At 51.5% G+C, this 21408-nt stretch overlaps 7 protein-coding genes across 7 annotated transcripts; 3 read left to right on the plus strand and 4 right to left on the minus strand.

The window, feature by feature from the left end:
- Positions 1–432: 432 nt before the first annotated feature.
- On the plus strand, positions 433–1713 carry MRS44_015582 (uncharacterized protein; the record flags this gene model as incomplete). Its single annotated transcript, XM_046276806.2, has 3 exons — positions 433–802; positions 860–1061; positions 1116–1713. The coding sequence occupies 3 exons, from the start codon at positions 433–435 to the stop codon at positions 1711–1713; spliced, it is 1170 nt and encodes a 389-aa protein (XP_046130277.2).
- Positions 1714–2482: 769 nt separating this feature from the next.
- MRS44_015583 (uncharacterized protein) lies at positions 2483–4075 on the minus strand (the record flags this gene model as incomplete). The annotated part of the gene is made up of 3 exons (XM_046270579.2): positions 2483–3289; positions 3348–3970; positions 4024–4075. 3 exons carry the CDS (start codon positions 4073–4075, stop codon positions 2483–2485), a joined length of 1482 nt encoding a protein of 493 aa, XP_046130276.2.
- Positions 4076–7044: 2969 nt separating this feature from the next.
- On the plus strand, positions 7045–8991 carry MRS44_015584 (uncharacterized protein; the record flags this gene model as incomplete). Its single annotated transcript, XM_046270572.2, has 4 exons — positions 7045–7076; positions 7138–7526; positions 7574–8239; positions 8288–8991. 4 exons carry the CDS (start codon positions 7045–7047, stop codon positions 8989–8991), a joined length of 1791 nt encoding a protein of 596 aa, XP_046130275.1.
- Positions 8992–10292: 1301 nt separating this feature from the next.
- On the minus strand, positions 10293–11344 carry MRS44_015585 (uncharacterized protein; the record flags this gene model as incomplete). Its single annotated transcript, XM_046272879.2, has 2 exons — positions 10293–10965; positions 11016–11344. 2 exons carry the CDS (start codon positions 11342–11344, stop codon positions 10293–10295), a joined length of 1002 nt encoding a protein of 333 aa, XP_046130274.1.
- A 2010-nt stretch (positions 11345–13354) lies between these two features.
- On the minus strand, positions 13355–14271 carry MRS44_015586 (uncharacterized protein; the record flags this gene model as incomplete). Its single annotated transcript, XM_046272198.2, has 2 exons — positions 13355–14039; positions 14150–14271. The coding sequence occupies 2 exons, from the start codon at positions 14269–14271 to the stop codon at positions 13355–13357; spliced, it is 807 nt and encodes a 268-aa protein (XP_046130273.1).
- A 2267-nt stretch (positions 14272–16538) lies between these two features.
- Positions 16539–18053, minus strand: MRS44_015587 (uncharacterized protein; the record flags this gene model as incomplete). Its single annotated transcript, XM_065619267.1, has 1 exon — positions 16539–18053. One exon carries the CDS (start codon positions 18051–18053, stop codon positions 16539–16541), a length of 1515 nt encoding a protein of 504 aa, XP_065475339.1.
- A 1823-nt stretch (positions 18054–19876) lies between these two features.
- MRS44_015588 (uncharacterized protein) lies at positions 19877–20434 on the plus strand (the record flags this gene model as incomplete). The annotated part of the gene is made up of 1 exon (XM_046276805.2): positions 19877–20434. One exon carries the CDS (start codon positions 19877–19879, stop codon positions 20432–20434), a length of 558 nt encoding a protein of 185 aa, XP_046130271.2.
- Positions 20435–21408: the final 974 nt, after the last annotated feature.

Genomic DNA, 21408 nt, shown 5'->3' on the forward strand with positions numbered 1-21408 from the left:
GCCCCTGTCTCACACGTCAAACGGACTTGTCCGGGTCAACGGGCCTCGGCAGCTATTTATGTCACAGGAGGCCATTGGCTCCAGCAAAGAAGCACTGCCCCGGGCCTTGAAAAGCCGGCGCTAAGGTCCAGTGGCTGACCTCTGTCTAGAACTATTCCCCCAAGCGCCAGGGCCTAGAACTGCCCAGCCACGAGCAGTGCCACCACCTGAAGGTGTCCACCAGGTCCCCTCAGCCCCGGCCTTTAGTGGTCCCCGAGAAAAGGGAGGGAGCTTGCTCGGTACCTATATAAACAAACCATGGCCAAGCTGTTCTAGGGTCCAGCTTCTTTGCGTGTTCTAAATTCCAGTCTATTCGATTCTATTTACCATTTACAGCTTTACAACGTCATATTCGCTTCTACTCTAATCACCACTTAATCACCGCCGCCCGATATGCGCTTTGCTCAAAGCCTTCTCCTGGGCCTGTTGGTCGGACACGGCCTGGCGCAGACAGCCGTTGAGCCTGTTGAGGAGCAGCCAAGCGCCGTTGCCCCCCAGAACCCTTCAGAGCCCGCCGCGGAGGAGCCTTCAGCAGCTGCTCCCGTCGCGGAACCCACACAAGACAACAGCTCCCCCGAGCCAACCGCCGACACCGAAAAGCCCGCGGAATCTGCCGCTGCCCCCCAGGAATCGGAGCCTGCTGCTACTGGATCGACCGATGAACCCACAGCTGCCGAGGAGGAGCCTTCAGCAGGAGTCACTGCGACCAACGACGACAGCGAGCCCACAGAAGCTCCCGAGGCTACAGGGACAGCTGAAGAAGGTATGAAGACATGATGCATCGCTTGGTTGCATCAGTTGCTAACAATACCGTCAATAGCCTCCGCTACCGCCAACGATGACGATTCCGCTACTGCTACCGGCGAACCAACTGGCACTGCCACCGAAGAAGAAGAGACCAGCGCTACAAAGACCGAGAGCTCAGTACCTACCGCCACCTCTGCCGTTGTCAAGGCCGATTTGAAGAACGCGACCGTCAGCGAAAATGCCGAGATCGTCGAGGTTGAGGGCAAGCCTGCTGTGTAAGTTGTACAAACGATCGAGGACACCGCAGTAGACTAATCTAGCATGTGCAGCAAGCTGAGCGCCCCCGTTGATGGCGAAGCCACCTTCAGCGTTTCGGTCGACACCGACGACGACTTCGACGCGGGCGAGAAGATCCATATTGTCGCCTCGATCTTTGTCGGAGAACCCTCTGGCTCCAACAGCGCGAAGCTCCGACGACGCGGCCGCAAGACCGACTGTAACCTCCAAATGAAGCTGAACGGTCAGACCGTCTACGACGAGCCTCTCGAGACCACCGACGGCAAGTGGCAGGACGTCAGCAGTACCGGCCTCCAGTCCTCAGACCCCCAGCCCAAGATCGACGTCACCCAGAAGTGTGGCAAGACACCTGCGCCCCTGACTGTCAACAATGTCCAGGTTGCCAACGAGAACGGCCTGGGCTCCAGCTCCGGCGGCAGCGGATCCGGCGGCTCTGGCTCTGGCTCTGGTTCGGGCTCGGGCACGGGCTCGGGCTCCAGTGGAAAGGGCTCCAGCGGATCCGGCTCCGGCTCCGACTCCGGGTCGGGCTCTGACTCCAGCTCTAGCGATGATGATTCCGCCGGGTCCAAGGCCGCAACCAGCATGGTCGGTCTCGTCGCTGCCATGGCCGCTGCCATGTTGTTTATGTAAGGGGATCACGGAGACATTTGATGAACAAAGGATGCATCATGGGAATGGCGAGGCGTACTTGATTGGCAAAAAATTGTGATTTTACTGAGAGGCCAGCGACTCATACACACTATACATATTAATCTAAACCATTAATTCGACATGCCAAAAACAATACCGCTAATTCGCATCGCGTCTTGACCTTTCAGTGACAAGATAAGACCAGATGTCATTTGTGCGTGGTGTATCGAGCAACAAGAAAAGTGGTGTTTGATGATGCTCAATGTCCCTGAGAATATGCTGCTGCTTGCAGTTGAAGCTGCTGGCATCTTCGTCACTCGACCTCGGCCAGTTTTGCACTTGGTGCAAAAGAGGCCCCCTGCGCTTGCAGCTGTCAGTGCTGATCATTCCTGTAAACGTTGACAGGTGTCTTGATCACATGTTGAACAACTTCTCAGCGCGTGTTAAAAATGCAGTGAAAGAACTGTGACTGGGCCTTAGGGATCCGCAAGGCCAAATTTCACAAAGGCACATCGTATTCCAACTAGTCAGTCAGTCCCAAAGCCATGTTGGGGCATTGCAAGTCAAAGCTGGCATTTTTCTATTCTCGTTGTAGGGTAGGTAGGTAGGCAACAAAACAACCATCGCGACGCGGTCTACCACGCGCCTACGATGGCCACGAGAAACCCCCAAAAACGCGTGTGATGGCGACATCTCAACGCCAGGTTGCATTAATAACGTTCAAAATTAATCGTTACTTCGGGGTAGTTGTTGCTCCGTTCTGAGTAGATCATGTCCATGCTTCTTCCAAGTCACGACCAAACCGGGCCGCTTGGACAAACCTCGTCAACTCCCATCGCCGTTTAAGCTCTGCTCGAACTACTGTTCGATCTGCCTTGGACTCCATGAAGAGTCCGAGCGTATATATAGGCCAGTTCCCTATAAAACACTTTGCCCACCCGTCGTCACCCACATGTTGCCGCAGGACTTTCCTGGTCAGCTGAATCTGCCAGCAGTTGCTGGGTACCATCAACGGAGGAGTTGTTGTCCCATGCTGTGACGCCTGTTCTAGCAGTAACGAGGCCGCGAGGGCAAACAAGTAGCTCACGTCTCTGAAATATCGTTCCCGTGAGGTCAAACTCTCTGTTTCGTTAACGGACCCAGAGCGAAGCTCCTTGTCATCGAGTAAGAGTGCCTCCCATGACGCGACTTCGCCCTGTAGTCGCTCAAACTCGGCTGACTGAGGATAACCGTTTGAGAAATATCGTCGAAGAAACAAGGCGATTCGGAATAATGATACTGGTACACCGAGTACAGGGCTGTTTAGACCTCTGGGTGCGCCTGGGAAGAACAAGGATCGATCCAGTAACTTCTCGGCTCGATCCCAAAAGTCAGGGTCAAAATCATAGCTCACTCTCTCTGTTTCAGACCAGAGGCCAGTCGTGATGGAGAAGGTGTGGTACATGACGCTCTCGACTGCCAGTCGATCGAATAACCGGCCAATCCCCACGGGGCGGTTCAAAAGGCGCAGTGTAATAATACGTGATGCTGCACTGATGTGTTGCGGGACATCGATATCAGTGTCCCAGCTCATGGACTGTGATGGGTTAGTTGATCTTGAGCTTTAGCTAATTTGATGAACCGGACCAACTTACTCCATGGATGTATAGCAGCATGACAGACATTAGCAGCCCGTTATGATTCTCAAACTCTGACACGTTGGCCACCAGTTGCGCAAGCTCGGTCAGCGCATTAGAGTAGTACCTCAACGTGAGGTCGTGCATGCACCAGGAGCCATCTATCAGGTAGATGTGCGACGCAGCCAATGCCAAGACGGAGTAGTAAAGGCTCTTATGATTTACCATGAGCTCCTTTATCTCGGCAAGCCATCCATCGTGGAACCCCGGATGAGAGCTGGGTAGTAGGAGAAGGGAGTAGTATTTGTTGGCAAAGTGATGAGACAGACAGGTCTCCAGGTCTCGGGAGATGACGCTGTGAGAGATGGCTACTTCGGAGTGAAGGCAGACAGAGACATCGGAAAGAGCTGGACTACAGGGGCTTTCAGGAGACCCAGCTCGTGCCAGCTCAAGGTCAAGCGGCTGTGGTGATTGTTGACGTGGAGACTTGGATCGAGATTCCCTGTAACGCGACCTGTCGTGGGATATGTGACGGCGGTCGATCATATCTTTTGACGACGGCCATTGACATTCACGCGCGACAGAGGCGCAGTTGCCGCAGACAGGTGACTTTTCGTCGCATTTCTTACGACGCTGTCGACCTGGTCAATGCGAGTCAGAGTCGCCACGCAAGAGAGGCTCAAGCAAGACTTACATGTGAGGCATCCCGTCTTGGTACGCAGTTTTGCTTTGGTAGAGCCAGCCATGGTTAAGACGGCAAATTATCAGCTTATGGCGTCTCGGATGAGGACGTGCATCCGAGAAAGAGGCCGGTATCTTGGACGCCGCATGATCGAGATACCGTTGATACCGTTATCGAGCTCTTGGCTTGATGATTGGTCTAGCCGAAGACGATCAAGATGCGGGGTAAATCCTTCCGATAATGGGGATATCGACTAACAACCGAGGGTGCATCTTGGCAGGAGGCGTGATAAGGTCCATGGCTGTTTATGGTGAAGAAATTCGAGTGTAGGGGTGCATTTGGGATGAAAAAGTCGACGAGATTGAGGTAATTTTCACAATGTCACCAGTAAACATGTTGGCGCTGACTTGTTTTGAGTTGCAAGGCTTCCACCGGGTAACATACAGAATCATTATCTGGAGAGTACAAGTCACTTAGAACGTGACTTGTTCAAGGGTTGGATAACTTGAGTCGGGGGTTGAGGCATAGATGACGGTTCAACCAGTTGGGCGGCTGAAGTCCAACAGGATGCGAATGTTATCCTCGGGCGAGAAACCAATGCAACATCGACACTGCCATTTTGTCAAGATCAATTTTCAATCATGAGGAAGAAAGCAAATACCTGTAGTTGTGGACATATGCTGACTTGCAACCCTCAGCAGTTGTCGCATGTTGAGGTCATGAGACGCATTGGGAGCGTGGGGAGCGTGGGCGACAGCAGCATCACCCGATCCTGACATTCAAAAAGAACAACCAAAGTGGGCGTAGAAGTGAGGAAACAAGGTGACATGTCAGTTGACATGTGTATTTGACCAGTATGTCATTGTCAAATACCATGTGGTCACATCGAAGACAGTCATGTTGTCTCAGCAAGGTGGGAATATCTCGCGCTGGCAACCACATTCAACTTCCCTATATGGCAAACATTTGACAAATGATAGACTTGAACATCCCAAAAGAAAGAAAACCCTCTCCAATATCTCCCCTGGGAAGTCGCCGATCAATAACCCTGCTCTGCACCTTAAAGTAACCCCCTTACCAAGCATCCAGAAGTCCCTCGGCTGAAGAGCGCTTACCTTCGGTCTCACAAACTCGCATAACTTTTGCCGATCATAGATAGGAAAGCTGCATGGGAATCTTCATTTCAATACCAGCTTCCAAATCCAGCAAGAGCCTGAGCTTACTCTACAAGGTTCTCCGTGCCGCGTTGCCGAGCCCCAGCCAAAACCAGAAGCAATTCACAGGCCACCCGGGGACCCCAGAGACACCACGTTCGGGCTCCATGATGGTTGAGGCCGCTCATTGGCTTGATGCACGAACCGTTTGGTGCTCTCTCTGGCATGTGGACTCGTAACCCCAGAGATCAAAGGAGGCGACGATGAAGTGCATCCGGGGGCTTGCACCCGGTACCCCGGATACCGAGGAGCGCCAGGCGTGCATTAGCCCGGGTTGACTGGTCGCATGAGATACCGAGGCGATATTCAGGTCCTTGAACAGCCTCTGGTGGCTTGCGGCTCTGACAAGGGGCGGGTAGATGCCAAGGAGGCTCAAGTGTAGACGCGTCTGTCGCAAGCGCCCCTGGAAGAAAGCAAAACTTTGTTTGAATGTGAATATGGCCAGGCCATCTAGATACAACATAGGTAGCAAGAGTCATGTATGTTCTTATCAAAAACTGTCTTCTTATCGTACATGAAAAAATTATGTGATGCTTCATAAACCTCCCGTAACGGCAATGACCGTCGGCAAGTGGCTGAATCCTCCAAGGCAATTCCCTAGCGCACCAGCGACATGTTCCGAAATGTCATTCCGTGGCGTTAGAAAGTGGCCACAGATAAGATCAGCTTACAGAAATTGCGTCTTTTGGCTGATGTCTCGTATCGCCACATACGACTCGTGGTGGCCAAATTGGCAGTTTCCTTTGCGGGTCGAAAAGTTGGATAGTTGAAGACATTGAATGACAAACGTTAAAGCTCTGTTTGGCCAGAGAGCCTCTCGAATTGGCTATTGCTAATCTACTCTATCTCACTGAGGTAATTCGAGAGTGGGCAATCAAGGACCTTCCCAGTTAAGATGCTTACAATTAACCAAGCGTCAGATACCCGTCATGCTCGGAGCACGCGGAAGTCCCCTTTTGACCAAGTTGTGGGTAGCTTGACGCTCGGAAATAGGATGTTGTGCTGGCGATCCCAGGTGCTACGTTACGACCCGTGGAAGCGCCATTTCCCTAGCGCCAGTGGGTGGTTGCACGTTGAAACAATCAAGGGGGAAATCGAATCTAGAACGCTTTCGGAAGCTGTAGCCACATATGGGGAAGAGGTTGGCGATCTCATGACATCACGAGGTGCAGCATCTGAACTGACAAAGATCACGCAAATCGAGAACAAGGCGATATCGCCTTTGTATGATTCATTCAAGCTTGACTCACTCAGACAGCAAAATATCGCTCCGATGAAGGAAAAAAGAGAGACCGGCGGCGTGTCCGAGGCGCGGCTATCGCGTATCTCCATCCCCGTCACCTCCGTGCTATTCCCCTGTCTCCTCGGACTTTTGTGGGGAGCATGGCCGGCTCCCTCCAGTCATAGAGCCGCACCATGTCTCGTACGAGGCTCGGGTCCTCGGCATTGCGGGTGTGGTGATGTTCTGGAAAATTTGCGGAATCCTTTGGAGCCGCACGCCAAGCGATTGGCCAAGACCTGAAGCCATCGCCGTCGAAAAGTGGCCCTTCTCCAGCCATATACGGCCCGTTTACAAAGGTTCCTCCCCTCTTGCTAACAAAGGTTCCTGTCGTGATGGCTCCCTCGCTCGTTCGGATGGGCTTCCCGTCTTGGGCAAAGGGCGACCTCCATGTGGCGATGGCATGGACGGCTTCGGTTCCAGACGTCAAATATCTCCAGACTTTCCGCTGTTTTTATTACCCTATGATTTCCCCCTTCCCCGTCTTTCCTCCTCCATCTCACGCTTCCCCGTTAATGCACATTGTCCCCCAATCGCAATATGGCAACGAATCACGAGGACATGGCCGCCCAGTATGTGTCAAGCTCGTATGCAACCTCTGGAGAAGGCCCCCTGCTGACGTCGTCTAACTAGACTCCACGAGGAGTTCGGTGAGCGAGTACCTAAGCCTAATGGCGAAAAGGATCTTGCTGGCGGCTACATCGCCCCGCATGATATTGAGAAGAAGGTTGAGCCCGAGACTGCTCCTGAGTCTGACCCCGAGTATGGTACTACCCCTGACGGCGAGGAACCCAACGACCACGAGAAGGCTACTCTTCGCCGTGTAGGCGAGAACCTCCCTGCATCGGCTTTCCTCATTGCCGTGGTGGAGCTTACTGAGCGATTCACCTACTATGGTGCTCAGGGTCTGTTCCAGAACTACATCAGCCACAGCAAGACTGGTGCAGATGGACCCAAGGGTCTTGGAATGACCGACCAGGCGGCTACCGGTCTCAACCTGTTCTTCCAGTGGTTCTGTTATGGTGAGTATTCAGCAATGCCTATAACTCATCGTTGCTAATTTCTATAGTTACCCCCATTCTTGGTGCCATAATCGCCGATCAGTATCTCGGCAAGTACAAGACTATCCTGCTGTTCTGTTGCTTCTATTGGGTCGGTCTTGTCATTCTATGGACAACCTCGCTCCCTGCAGCAATGGAGCACGGCGCTGGAAAGGCTGGATACATCGTCGCCATCATCGTCATTGGTCTCGGAACCGGTGGTATCAAGTCCAACATTGCCCCCCTGATTGCCGATCAGTATCAACGACGCAGAATGGCCATCAAGACGGAAAAGAATGGCGAGCGTGTCGTCATTGATCCCGCCATCACCTACCAGCGCATCTACATGATCTTCTATTGGTGCATCAACGTCGGTGCTCTGTCTCTGATGGCTACCCCATTCATGGAGAAGTACAAGGGATTCTGGACTGCCTACCTGATGTGTTTCTGCATGTTCAACGTCGGAATTCTCGTCCTCGTCTGGCGCCGCAAGACCTATGTCAACCGTCCTCCCCAGGGATCCGTCATCACCGACGCCTTCAAGGCCCTTGGCATGATGATCAGGGAGCGCAACATGGATGCTGCCAAGCCTTCCTGGCGCGCTGAGCACGGAAAGACCAAGGTTGTCCCCTGGAACGATCACTTCATCGACGAGCTCAAGCGTGCCCTCCGAGCCTGCAAGGTCTTTGTCTTTTGTAAGTTTCCTTACCAAGTTCTGATTTGTTCCATCTAACCTTGTCAAGACCCTATCTTCTGGGTTTGCTACGGCCAGTTCTCGACCAACTTTGTCACCCAGGCCGGCCAGATGCAGGGCCACGGTATGCCCAACGACTTTATGCAGAACTTCGACCCCATCTCTATCTTGGTCTTCACCCCCGTCCTCGACAAGATCGTTTACCCCATCCTCCGAAAGGCTGGCATCGAGCTCAAGCCCATTATGCGAATTACTATTGGTTTCTGGTTCGCCGCTCTGTGCCTCGCCTACGCTGCCATCGTCCAGCATCTCATCTACAACGCTGGACCCTGCTACGAGTATCCTGGACAGTGTCCTGCTGGAAAGGACGGCGAGACTGAGCTGCCCAACAATATCCACATCGCCATCCAGACTCCTGCCTACATCTTCATTGGTATCTCTGAGATTTTCATCTCTGTTACCGGTCTCGAGTATGCTTACACCAAGGCTCCCCCTACCATGAAGTCATTTGTGCAGTCTCTGTACCTCTTCACCAACGCTTTCGGTGCTGCCATCTCCGAGGCTCTGGTTTCCGTCGCCGTCAACCCCAAGTACCTCTGGATGTACACTGGTGTCGGTTGCTCTTCGTTCATCACTGGAATCATCTTCTACGTCATCTTCCGCCACTACGACCAGGATGAGGACAAGATGTACGACCTGGACCGTGATGAGCCCGTTCTTACTCACAACGGCATTAAGCATGTGGAGGAATAATGGCATGTATATTTGTAGTGATGATAGATAGCGTAGCGAGATGATAATGAGGATGTGATGATTTTCATCGAAGAACTGTTGCCTATGATGGCATTGCCCTGTTGCAGCCAGTGACCATGAATTGTGACCAGGAATTCTTTTGACCAACAAAACTCCTGCCAATTCATCGGAGCGAAGGAAACTGTTAAAACTCCAACTCCAAGTTGAAGGCAGCGAAGAGTTACATTTGGAGCTTGATAGGGAATAAGATATGATGCTGCACTGCTAAATTGGATCGCCAAGACACAGATGAAGATTTAAGTCAATCTCTCCTAGCACAAAAACTCAACCCTACTTCCCTCCCTAATAGTAATTCTTATGCAATTCATAATTGTGGTCCTGGGGAGTGTTATTAGCATAGCCAAGGTTTTCCGGTAGTCTTAGAATGCAACTGGACAACCACTTCTCACGCAAATTTGTGCAATAAGTCGCTGGGCCCAACTTCTGGGCCATGGCTTCATTATCATCTTCCTCCTGATTATTGCACTTGGGCTCTACAAATGCGCCTTTTGTCGTAGTATGGTGGCCAAGTTTGGAAAGACCTGAGCGGAGTTCTTCCCAATATGAATTCTATCAAGAACCTTTCTAGAATATGGTCTAACAATGGCTACTCGAGATTGTATCTGAAATAGAACAAATAAGCAAGGCCTGAAGGCCGGCTTCTCTCTATGTCTGGCCGTCGGGGGAGGGTTATAATACCACTCAGGTCACATTGTGGCTTTCGGGAGTATGTGTTGTACGTTTTGACCAAGTTGACTGGCTGACTTTCTTCGTTCATAGCATTCGGGCACATGTCAAAATCAAAATCCTGTCTCCAAAATGTCAAATTTGCCCCAATCTCAAAGTATCATTTCTTTGACATCTAAACTTGATCGGGGTGGAAAACATTGGCATTAACAAACTCGATCCTAACACCAAATTCGCGGGCACTATGCGAACTTTGCATTGATACAGGATTCCTGATCGTTCCCAAATGTTCCAAACTGATATCCAAACCGGAAGTATAGAAAACTACACATATATGTCACTGAGAATAGTTTCCCCTGGCGCATCAGACGACATCGTTGACCAGGCCTCACTACTCAGATATTGCACTGCCGAGTTTGATCATAAACCGCTAAATTCATTGCTACACTGTTCGTAAAGGTCTCCTTGCCTCAACGCTGGTATGTACCCTCATCCGCAACGCTATGTACATGCATGGAGCTATATCGTAATCCAACACCTCCTCTAGTCATCCCATCGGTCGTGATTTTCATTTTTTAAAACTTGTCTTGATCCGCATTCTCCATCAGCATAGTGGAGTCGGGCTTGTACTTCTTGGAGATCAAGCGGACGTTGTACTCAACGTCGAGGATAGCACCGTTGGGCTCGTTCTCGACGGGCTTGAAGGTGAGGAGCAGATCATCCTTAACAGCGCAGGCAGTGTCGGTCTCGAGATAAGGGTCGTCGCTGGGGTACAGCTGAGCGGTGACACCAATGTAGTCGTCGTGTGTGACCATCATGTGGATGTGAGCAGGGCGGTAAGGGTGACGTCCCATAATCTTGAGCAGCTCGGCGGAGGGACCAGAGGTGTCGATGGCGTACTCGGTGGGCTTGAGGCAGTAGAACCAGAACTTGCCGTCCTGGTCGGTGCGGAACTTGCCACGGAGGTTGTGACGAGACTGGTTCTCGGGGTCGTGGGCGTCGTACTTGCCGTTGGTGCTGGCTTGCCACATGTCGAAGACGGCGTTGGGAATGCCCTTGCCAGTGTCGACATCGCGGATGACACCGTGGAAGAAGGTGAGTTGACCATCCTTGGGCATATCCTGGACTACGCTGGCGCCGAGGTCACGGAAAGGAGTCTCAGGGGACCAGAAGGGACCCAGAATAGTGGACGATGTGGGGGCGCGACCATCCGCAGTCTCGATCTTGTGGTTGATCTCATCAACGAGGCTGAGAGTGTTAGTGGCTGAGGCCATATAGCGGAGAGAGTGTTTACTCACGATTCAATACCAAGGATATCGCACACTCGCCATGTCTCGTTGCGGTTCTTCTTGTAAGCCTGGCCGAGAGAGTTGATGTAGTTGACACCGAGGATCCACTCGTCCTGCTTGAGTTCGACCTCTCTGCAAAAGTCGTGCATGTGCTTGATCAGAGAGGTGAGAATCTCACGGTGTCTGGGCTTGGTCTCGGGGCTCATGAGGTCGATGACATGTTGTGTGAAGTGGGGGTCGAACTTGGAGGAGGAGGCAGAGGCACCGTTGGCGCCGTTGGTGTGGCCGTTTGTGCCATTGGTGGCAGTGCCGTTTGTACCGGTGGGAGCGGGAGTCATTGTGAAGTGTAGTCTAGTATCTTCTGTGATCTGTGACCGTTGGATGAGTTGCAAGAGTCCAAACTCGAGAGGGCCATGCCGTTGTATATATCGTCATCTGGAAGCTCCCGGGAACTGGGGGAAGCCGTGGAGTGTGTGCTCCCGCCATCCATGTCAGCTGACTCCACTTGAAAGAGTTTAACCAATGGATAGGGAACGATAAGAGGGCGAGTTATGGAGAAATTAGGATCAGGCTTAGCGTAAAGGCGCAGATCAGTCTTCTAATTGGCTTAGGGCTGGGAATACTTTGCCGTGATGGTAGCCGGCTTCAGCGGGGCCGTAACCATTGGCGGCAGTTGGAGTCGGCTAGGTAACGGCGGCCCAGTAGCCTCCCCAGAAATGGCAAACGGCGAGACGTGATTGGTACGAGAAGCTGGGGTCGCTGAACCGAACCGAACTGCCAGGCGGGGGAAATACTCTTACCCGATGCTCAGTACCGACGGGTCTTTGTTTCTCCAAGTTAAGCAGGAGCTTGTAGTGGTGGGCATTGCCGTGGTTTTTTGCCGCACTCTGAGTCGTACGATTCGCTGCTCTCCAGACGCCACTCGGGATACACCTCATCCAGGTTATTCAGTGAGAGCAGAGCTTTGCCACGTAGTTGCTTAGCTTAGAAACAATGATCCGGATGTACGGCTCAAGGAGAATGGCAGTTGAGTCGGGTGCGAAAATCTGACCCATTTGGTCGAAAATGAAACGCTACTTTGGTACTGCAACGGCCTCGGTAGTTGTCACGGCTTGACCGTTGAAACTGGGCTTCTATCGAACCAGGTTGAACAAGATAGGCAACTTACTATGTAGTTGACAGGTTGTGCAAGCCAATCAAAGGCAAGCTATTGACAGACATACCCCGGATCGTCAAGCAGACGCGCGTGCAGTGACCACCCCGGCCAGGGTTTGGGAGGCAGGCTACAAGCCCTGCAATGCAATGCCTATGCAGACAACGGGGGCCAACGCCTGTTCTATACAAACGCTCGTGAATGCAGCCGTTAATGCGTGTACAACCATAGCATTTGGGCCCAGTGAATGCAGAGCAGAGGACTGTCATGTGCATGATTGCCAGATTATCGCGAGAAATATCGTCATGCATATTCCCACAAAGCCTCGAGACAGAGGCGAGGTTTCCGACAATTTCACACCCGCAGTTCTTTATTGGAAAAAGGTGATGGCTAAAGAGACTTCGTGTTATCGAGTTCTGACTTTGAGTGAAGGTTACGTGTTCCTTTGTCTCACCACTCACCCTGTACCTTCACCACCTTCGGGATGCTAGTGTGAAATCCACCAACACATGTGCGGCTGCACTTAGTAGTTGACGCATAACTGCATTCAATAATTGTTAGTGCAAATTAAGGCTTGGTTTGCATTGTCCACGTTGGGGATCAGAAGCCGAGGCTACCAAATGTACCTCGGTATGCTCGGGTTCTTCGTTCTCTCATCCTACTTCTGGATGCAATGGACCAACGGCGGTTTTGTGATTGGCAAGGAAGAACATGAAGAGCCTGGAGGCTAGAATTTCTCAATTTCATAGTCATCAAGATCAAATACGTATCCTCAATGAGCCTGGTTGGACTGCGACAGCGCTTGTCTTCCCCGGGGTATGGAGCAGCACGTGGCAACTTCGCCGTGTCCACTTTCATCATCACCATATCCACTGCTCGTTCGGTGGTTCGGGCAATGTCAACCTCAATGCGCTGTGGAGACCCCAAGTTGGTCACTGCTGAGACCAAAGGATGGACTCATGTCTTGATAAGGGCTGCCATGGCATGCACATGATTTCTATGTTGCTCAAATTCACCAGGAAGCTTTGGAGAGTCCGCTGCAGTTCTTGTGATAAATCAGTTGCTCACTCTATTCTCTATTGGTCTTGTGTGCTTTTTCAATGTCATCTATTTTCGTCTATCTCCGCGTTGAGGCTATCATGGAGTATTCGTGTTGAAACTCTTGCTAGTCAAGGACTCAAACGATCCAGACAGGTCACATCACCCGAGTCATCATGGACTTCCTGAACCCCGTGTTGGCCACGCTGCCAATTCCAAACGATGGCAAAACACGCATCATTCGAAGAGGAGCAGCAAAGCCAGTGTACTGTCTGATGACACTCAGGCGTTCTCGAATCGGCATCCAGGATCGACGAGCACAGAGGTCCAGGCCCAAAAGATGAATCGGGGTACTGACGATCTGAGACGCCGCGGGCATGAACAACTGTGCCATCTTCAACCTAGACTCTTCCGACTTGAAGATCTCGGCAAACGGCGTGATGGAGGAGAACGGAAACTCGGCGAGCTTGGGAGCGAGCATGTTCGGCAGGTTGAACGAAGCGTATATGGTCACAGCATCCCGGAGAGAGAAGAGGGCATAACTCAGCAGAGGCACAGGAGAACCACTGGCCATTCTAGAAAAGTATGCATCCTTGAAGATGCACAGACTAGAGCTGACGGTTGTGGTGGCGGCAAACTTGGCGGGCGTAGAGCAGATGATGGAGGGATCGAGGTCGTGCTGGATAGCATTGAACGAGTCGAAGAGGTTGGCGGTAGCGTAGGTTCCGAAGTAGACGAGGAAGGGAATGAAGAGCGAGGCAAAGGTTGCCTTGGGCTTGGAAGTCCACTTGCGGACTGAGGACATGACAGAAGCGCCGGTGGTGGCCTTGTTGAAGACGATCCTGCTCATACCAAGGTTAGACAACCTCGACATGATGAAACATAAGGCTTGTAGTGGCAATACACAGCATCTCCATCGTTTATTGATCGAGAGACGCGTTGAAGAACTCACTTGTCAATTGCAGTCACCCAGGGAGTGACCAGGGCAGATGCGAAAGCCGCAGCTGCGAGGTCAACAGCGAAATATTCCCAGGTGCAGCGCTGCTGCTCCCTGACGCTCAGAACTTCGGCCATTTTGAAGTTGATGATCACAGACGATGACTACAGAGTTGCAGGAGAGAAGCAAGACGTCTTGCACATTGACTCTTAAATATTTCTAGTGATAGTCATGGCTTCTGACGGCGAGTTTCTCTGGAAACTATCAAGTGGGCGGATTCTCCCTCCGTGTCAGCCCCCTTGGGCGTGACAGCGGACTAAGACGCCGCCAGATCCCGCCGGCGGCGTGATATCAAGCGCCATGTTCCCCAATAAACCGCGTGGAGGGCTTGCTTCAGAACGACAATCACGAAATTCGTTGCCAATGGAAGCTGACCTTGTGGGGTCGCCTCTTGTCTTGGTTGGCAGAGAGGGCGGCGACGCTAACCTCGAAGTCGTCTTGCGTCGGTTTAGGGAGGGCCAGATTGACTCACCTAGGTGACCCTAGTCTCACCGGGCAGGGATAAGGTCGCTATTACGTGGCTGGGTCGGCTAAGCTCGGGTTTTGTTGGGGACATGTTATCAGATGAAAGTTGCTCTCAAAGGCCCGGGGAACACAACAGCCCTGCCGATGCTCACCGTACAGACGCAAGATCTTCAAGATTTGATTCGGTGTGTTCACCTGGACGGCCGCAAGCCTCTCCGCGCTACCCCACGTTCTCGGCATAGCAATCTCGACTCACCGAGCTAACCCCGGATTCAGCTTCAGGGGTACGGGACACACTCGGGTTCTGTGTGTGAGAAGCTATGCCTTTCCTTTTGTAGTCAAAAGTTCCTTGGGGTTCATAAGTAATAAACCTCGTCCTGTTCGCTGATCGGCGTGGTTCAACAGGGAGGGCTGGTGTGTGTGTCAAAGAAGGCTGAACTCCAGTCTGTCTTTCGCCTATCTTACTGAATGTATGAACAGTTTGTCATGCCAATCAGGCCGTTTTCCCAACTTGAAGAATTGCATCGGTGAGCTTGCATGGCTCGGCTTTGCGCGGTACATGTGCTGTGGTGCCCAGAATTATGAACGACTAGCGAGATGATTCTGATCTCCCCAACCGGGGCATCATGCAGCCGATAGTTTCCGGGGTCGGAACTTGAGCCCAATCATCAATGCTGGGGGGTTTCTTGTCTAACTAAAATTGGAATCAAGGGATGGACATTGGAGATGCAGCCTTGACCAGAGTAAGCATAGGCGCAAACCGTCGTGTACCTGGCCATGAATCTCCCAGTATTCGGCATCGTCTTGATGTTTTGCGAATACGCACAGATAAGAGAAGACCTCGTAGATGCCGCAGTGAATGGGAAGCTTGTTGCTGCTTCACCGTGGTAAGGTAGCCCCATAGATACCTTGAGACCGGACCTTGATGGGAAACCATGACTGATCATCATGCCGTGTTGGGCCAAGTCTGGTAGCACGCGCCTATATATTTCATCTAGCCGGGGAAAGTAGTAGCTCCAAAGTATTATTAGCGTGAAAATGAGCGGTGCAGGTCTCTTCTGGGCTAAGAGAGCGCCTCATGTACCTTGTGTGAGCAGTTTGGCTGTGTTGGCCGGATTGAGGATGGAGTTAGCGGGCGAAAGGAACCCGTTTACACAGTCATTATTTACCTTCAAACTGGCCTGAGATTGGCAATGGATGACTCCCTGAGGAGGAATGTCCGAACTAACACCGTTACTTTATGGCAAGGTATCATTGGCTAATGTAGCTAGCCTCCAACACGAACCAGCCGGTTTCAACAGTGTTTAGGCCAGAGCATCCAGGCACTCGGAGAGAAAAAGAACCCGCTGAGTCAGAAGCAGAGAATGTGACCAAACGAGCGCCTCTAATGGCCAAACCAATAGCTGGAGATTCATGCACCTCTCTGGAACCTTTAGTCATCAAGAGCGAGGATCCTGGAGGTAAGCGTAGAAACATTTGCTACCCAAGAGCCAAGGCCACTGCCGTGGAAGAAGGATTTTGATATGTTTGGCCGCTTCAAAGTTTTGGTCTTAATGCGACCCTTTGTGACAACAACAAGGACTCCCCTGTTCATTGCAGTTCGCAAAACACAGGCAGCCTCTGCTTGCTACTGGTGTTTGTCTGACGGTTTACGAGAACTCAATTCCCTCGAACGCTGATTGGCACAACAGGAGGTGTGGATGAACAAGCGACCCCAAAGGGCTCATTATGGTACACCTTATACTCGTGGGCCCGGGCTGTCAAAGGGGTCCCGGAGTAATCAATTTCACAGGGTAGTTTCGGTTAGAATGAATAAACTTAATTAGCATAATACAAAAATGAAGATAAGCTGCCTGATATCAACCTTTCTGTTCCAACTTCAAACCATTTCGGATTGCGCCTCCTGAGTGTCTTGCCAGACATGGGTCTCTCGCTGGACGTGGGTCTCTTCCAATTCCTGTCCCTCTTCCTGCTCCTTATTCTGAGGCCTAAAAATTTTGTTGTAGCCGAAGTACGACCAGCGAAGAGGAACCAGTAGAACAAGGACGGCTACAACCACAACCAGATAGTTCATGTTACGTCCTGTAGCCGGCACAGAGGTGGGGAAAAGCAATGTGACAGAAAAGAAGGCCACAAGCAAAGTAGAAGCGGCATTGATGGCGTACCCATAACTTCTGAAACCCGACCGCTTACTGGTTAGACGCCCACGCCCACGAAAGAATAGCGCTGCTTGTGGAAGGGCGAGCGTGATGTTCAGAAAGAAGACTGAAAGGTTAGCCAAAGAGGCATGAGTGAAACCTGGGATATAAAATAGGAAGATAGCTGGGATCTGTAGGCCGAACATGAGGGCGGAGGCCCTGAGAGGACTGCCCCAGTCGAGGCTCGTGAGATGCGAGGTCTCAAGGCCGCGACATTTGGCAAAGGACCAAATGACGCGGCCTGAAGAAATGAAGAGGTTCAGGAGCATGTTGTAGAAGACCACAATATACAGGACCGCCCAGAAGGTCACCAGAGCCTTAGGATTTGGCACGGCCTCGGATGTCTGTTTATAAACTTCCAGGATAGGCAATTCGGCCTGTGCAACGGAATCAATGTCCGTGATACCAAGGCCCAGAACAATGGCCCATCCTACGGCCGCCATTGCAGACAATGATCCAGCACAACCGATGGCATTGGGGACCATGAACCAAGGATCTCGGATTTCTCTTGCTAGATGAGCTGGAGCATCGAGACCAGAGAAAGCTGCTAGACTGGAAGTAATGGCAATGATCATTGCCCATCCATCAGGCCATCCGCTGGTATTCCGGAAGCCGCCAGATTTCCACCAGCTGGTTTGCCCGACGGCGGCAAGAATCAAGGAAGTGAGGAAGCCACATACCGATAGGCCAAAGGTGAAAACATCCAGAAACTTGATGGAAGTAGGGAAACGCGTACTAGAGATCAAGGCAATTGCACACAGCAAAAGGTGAATCAACATGGCATGCCACACGCTTGGGGCGTAATCGGGGTGCCAAAGACTAACCAGCTGGAGAACCATTTTCGCCATGAACCAACCGCACGATGCAATGGCTGCCGCGAAATAGTAAATTGTGAACCATCCAGTCAAGAACGAAGCGAACCGACATGAGCGTGGGAAGACCTTGTACACAATCCTGAACTGACCACCTGCTGAAGGGAAGGCCGAAGCCAGCTCCATGTAGCCCATGTGGATAATGGTCATGATTGCTACAGCTGCAAACACTGCACAGAAGAGGCCATAGTTACCACCACAAAGCAGTGGCACTGCCATGGTAGCTCCTACCACCATCCATGAATTTGCAGTGTTCCATGCAAACACTGCCACAGTGTGCCAACCGAAGCGCACTCGCAGTCGCTGGTCAATCGAGATTGACATGGTAGATGAGATTGTGATGTCGGAAATCGTAGTGAGTTGAGGATTCAGAGTGAGGAGATTGACTCTTGGCTTATGCTGAGGATTTTACAACATTAAGTAGCATCTACTGCCCTTTGTTAATTACTTTCTTGTCTAGGGAGAAGTCAAAAACTGCACAAGGACAATAGGGGAACCGTGAACAACGTCGAAACACGACAAAGGCGTGGCGCAGCGAAACTGAACAAGAGCTATAAGAAGAGAACGAAATGAATTTGGTCACTACGAAACAATGGCGCTTGCTTACATTGCAACCGATAAAACAGTAAACCAGTAGTATAGATTGGAGCCTTGCACTGGGTCATGCCCTGGTAATGGTAATGACGAGGTCCTCCGGCTGCTGACCGAGAATGAAGCCTCCAATACCTAGGCCCGACGAAGTCGTGATATGAATATCGCCATGGTTATGAGAAATGAAGGCAAAGAGTTCAACATCCAAAAGGCACGTATTTGGGTGGAAAATCTGAACCTGGCAGTTTGTCTTGGGATCTGACCTCGCGAACATAGCCATTGATGAGCCCAAGTCCGACGCCAGCAAAGAGAATCAACAAAATGTATCCAACACGAAGAGTTGAAGCGTTGCTGGCCTTGTTCAACTTCCAAGTAGAACAGAAAGCATTGTCGTTTCCGCAATGGGTCTCGGGTAGTATCAAGAGGCAAGGGCAAAATTCAGTCATTTTGCCGTTGACCTCTGCGAGCCTACCTGCTTGCTATGCCTGCAACTTGGTGCAAGCGAAGCTTCCGCTGGTGGAATAACTTAGTCCAATACGCGTTGGAGAGACGCTTACATTCCCCAATCGAATTAAAATGACAGTACGAGAATCCTCCAGGCTCTGTCTGGTTCTCCCAAGTTCCAACAAACCCCTCATAGGACTTGCGGGAGCAGAGAGACACTCCGCTTGACCATAAGAAAAGATGGCTTGCAGCTGAATGAGAGACAAGGCAGAAAATCACAAAATGGCGACACAATAGCACCCGAAGTGCGCCACCGAGGATTGGGCTGAGGCTGACACCGAAGCTCTCATTATTCACCGCTCGCCTAATTGGATGCCTGCCTTGCTGAGCTCTTCAATTTTCCACTGACCAACAGTCCTAGGATTCAATTACGTAGCTGTATTCCCTCAGCTGAAAGCCTCTTTTCCCAGATGGGCACCCGACAGGGCTCATTTTAGTTAAGCATGTCTGCACGTCCCGCCATCTTTCGGCAGTAAGCAAGCCACTTTCAAGGCCTCGTGATGCCTTTACAGTAGCATCCGGGCAATGCCACACTACAGTTTGGACAGGCAGCTCTCTAGAACGTGGCTTAACAGGTATTGCTATTTCCAGGCAAGCGTGGTTTGCTCGAGTTCTCCGTCCCCCAGCGGATGGCTTCAAGTCAATAGCTCGACGCCGCCTCCTCTCTATTGGTCGCCTTTTGGTGATATCACGCTTCCCCGCCTTTTCCCGTCTTTCGATTGCGATCTCAACCTTGCCATGGCTGATGGCGGAGCCGCCTGTTTCTGGCTGTGCTCGACGCCTTTCTTGCGATGCGAGGGATGTGCTGCGCGAGCGCTATTTTTGACCCTGGAAGCGATGGGCGTACTCTGTCTTGGCGATGGTAGACGGCAGAGTCGGATATCGAGTCTTGTTGCACGTTATGCTTCCTCTAGAAGATCGTCAAGTATAAGAGACGACCTCGGTCCTCGATAGAAACTCATCATTCAGACAACAGCCTCTCAACAATCAACACAGCAATTGCTTTAATACACATCTCTACCTTTCATCCTTTCCTCTCCATCAAGTTCAAGATGCTCTGCAAGACTCTTGTCGCTACTGTCTTCGCCGCCGCATCTGGCCTGGCAGCTCCTCTCACGGCTCGGGATGATCCCTTCTTCGCCCCCTCTGCCATCTGGCAATACAATGTCCGCAACGGTGCTATCTCCTCTGCGACCGAGGGCCTGGTCTCCAAGTCCACCAGCAACAATGGCAATGACATCACCACACTCCTGACCTTTACCTACCCCTCCGAGGCCGAGGGCAAGCAGTGCCAGTTTGCCTTCTACCTCGACAACGGAGCCACACTCACTGGCAGCAAGAAGCTCGATGTCTTCACCAGCAACAGCCCAGCTCCCGGACCTACCTCCGGCTGGGGCCCCGGAAACCAGCGCAACATCCACCTCGGTCGTCTCAGTGCTGATCTCGGCTCATTTGCCACGTGGGATGCCACCTACAACGCCTACCTCACTGAGAAGACAGACTGCAAGGCTGCCGGCACAACTGAAGGCTTTGAGCTTGTTGGGGTCTACGACAACGACGTGGTCTCCTGGAACCCCGATGTTGCTGGCCCTCGCATCATCTACACTTAAAAAGTTGGAGTTTGGCGGCGCATGACTTTTCCCTTCACGACTTTCATTAATACCTGTTTCCAACTTCCGAGTTGGCTATCATTTAGAGGCGCCGATGGAGCATAACGAGAGGCACGAATATTGATGGATGAGGACTTCATGATCACTCCCTACAAGCTCTTGAAACGGAGCTATAGATACTTGTTTTGTAATTAGGTTTCAGCCATTTGTAATGATATTACCCATTTGCGATGATCAATACTGCAGTTGCCCAAAACGAAAGGTGTGAAAAGTCAATTCCAGTAGCATCAAGCGATCCATGGCCCTAAAAGGTTAGCAGTGAGTCGACACGTCGTATTAGCGAGCTCAAGTAGTTACCTCCCACGAGTCTCAGCCTGGGTCAGCTTGAGTCAACTTGCACTCGCTGAGCGATCTAGGCCTTTCTAAAGCCATGGCGGAGCTGATGGGGGGATGCGGGGGGCCTCTGCAGCCCCGAACTCTGTCGAGGTGCGGCTGAGTTGAGACATATTGGGCAATGGACTCCGCGTGATGAACGTGACGATCGTAAGCGACATTTGCACTTTGATGCAAGTATCAGCCTACAAATCTTGTACCACCGCCTACTCTCAAGACAAAGATGCCGCCTAGCCGAGTGACCGCTTGTCCGGGTTTAGGAGGTTGAGTACTTTGGCTCAGCGCTGTGTAACCCATGGTACCAGAAGGCGAGGCTGAGATCGCATCTCTGAGTGGAGAAGGGGACATATAGGCTATCAGAGGCAGCATGATATAGCATCATAATCAGCTGATCCGAGAGAGCATCGAAAACCTAATCGCAAATCTACACAAATACGGCTTAGAATGGATACCATAGGTGTATTGATAGGTCTCAGCATCGGTTCGTGTCGGCAGATCAGTGGCAGTGATATCAGTGGATGGGCTAAATTGAGAGTAAAGAAAAAAAAATCTTTCAGTCTGATTGTATTATATAGGTGGGT

This window comes from Fusarium solani (assembly GCF_023522795.1).
Source record: "Fusarium solani strain SB1 chromosome Unknown bctg00000011, whole genome shotgun sequence".
Classification (NCBI taxonomy): Eukaryota; Fungi; Ascomycota; class Sordariomycetes; order Hypocreales; family Nectriaceae; genus Fusarium; species Fusarium solani.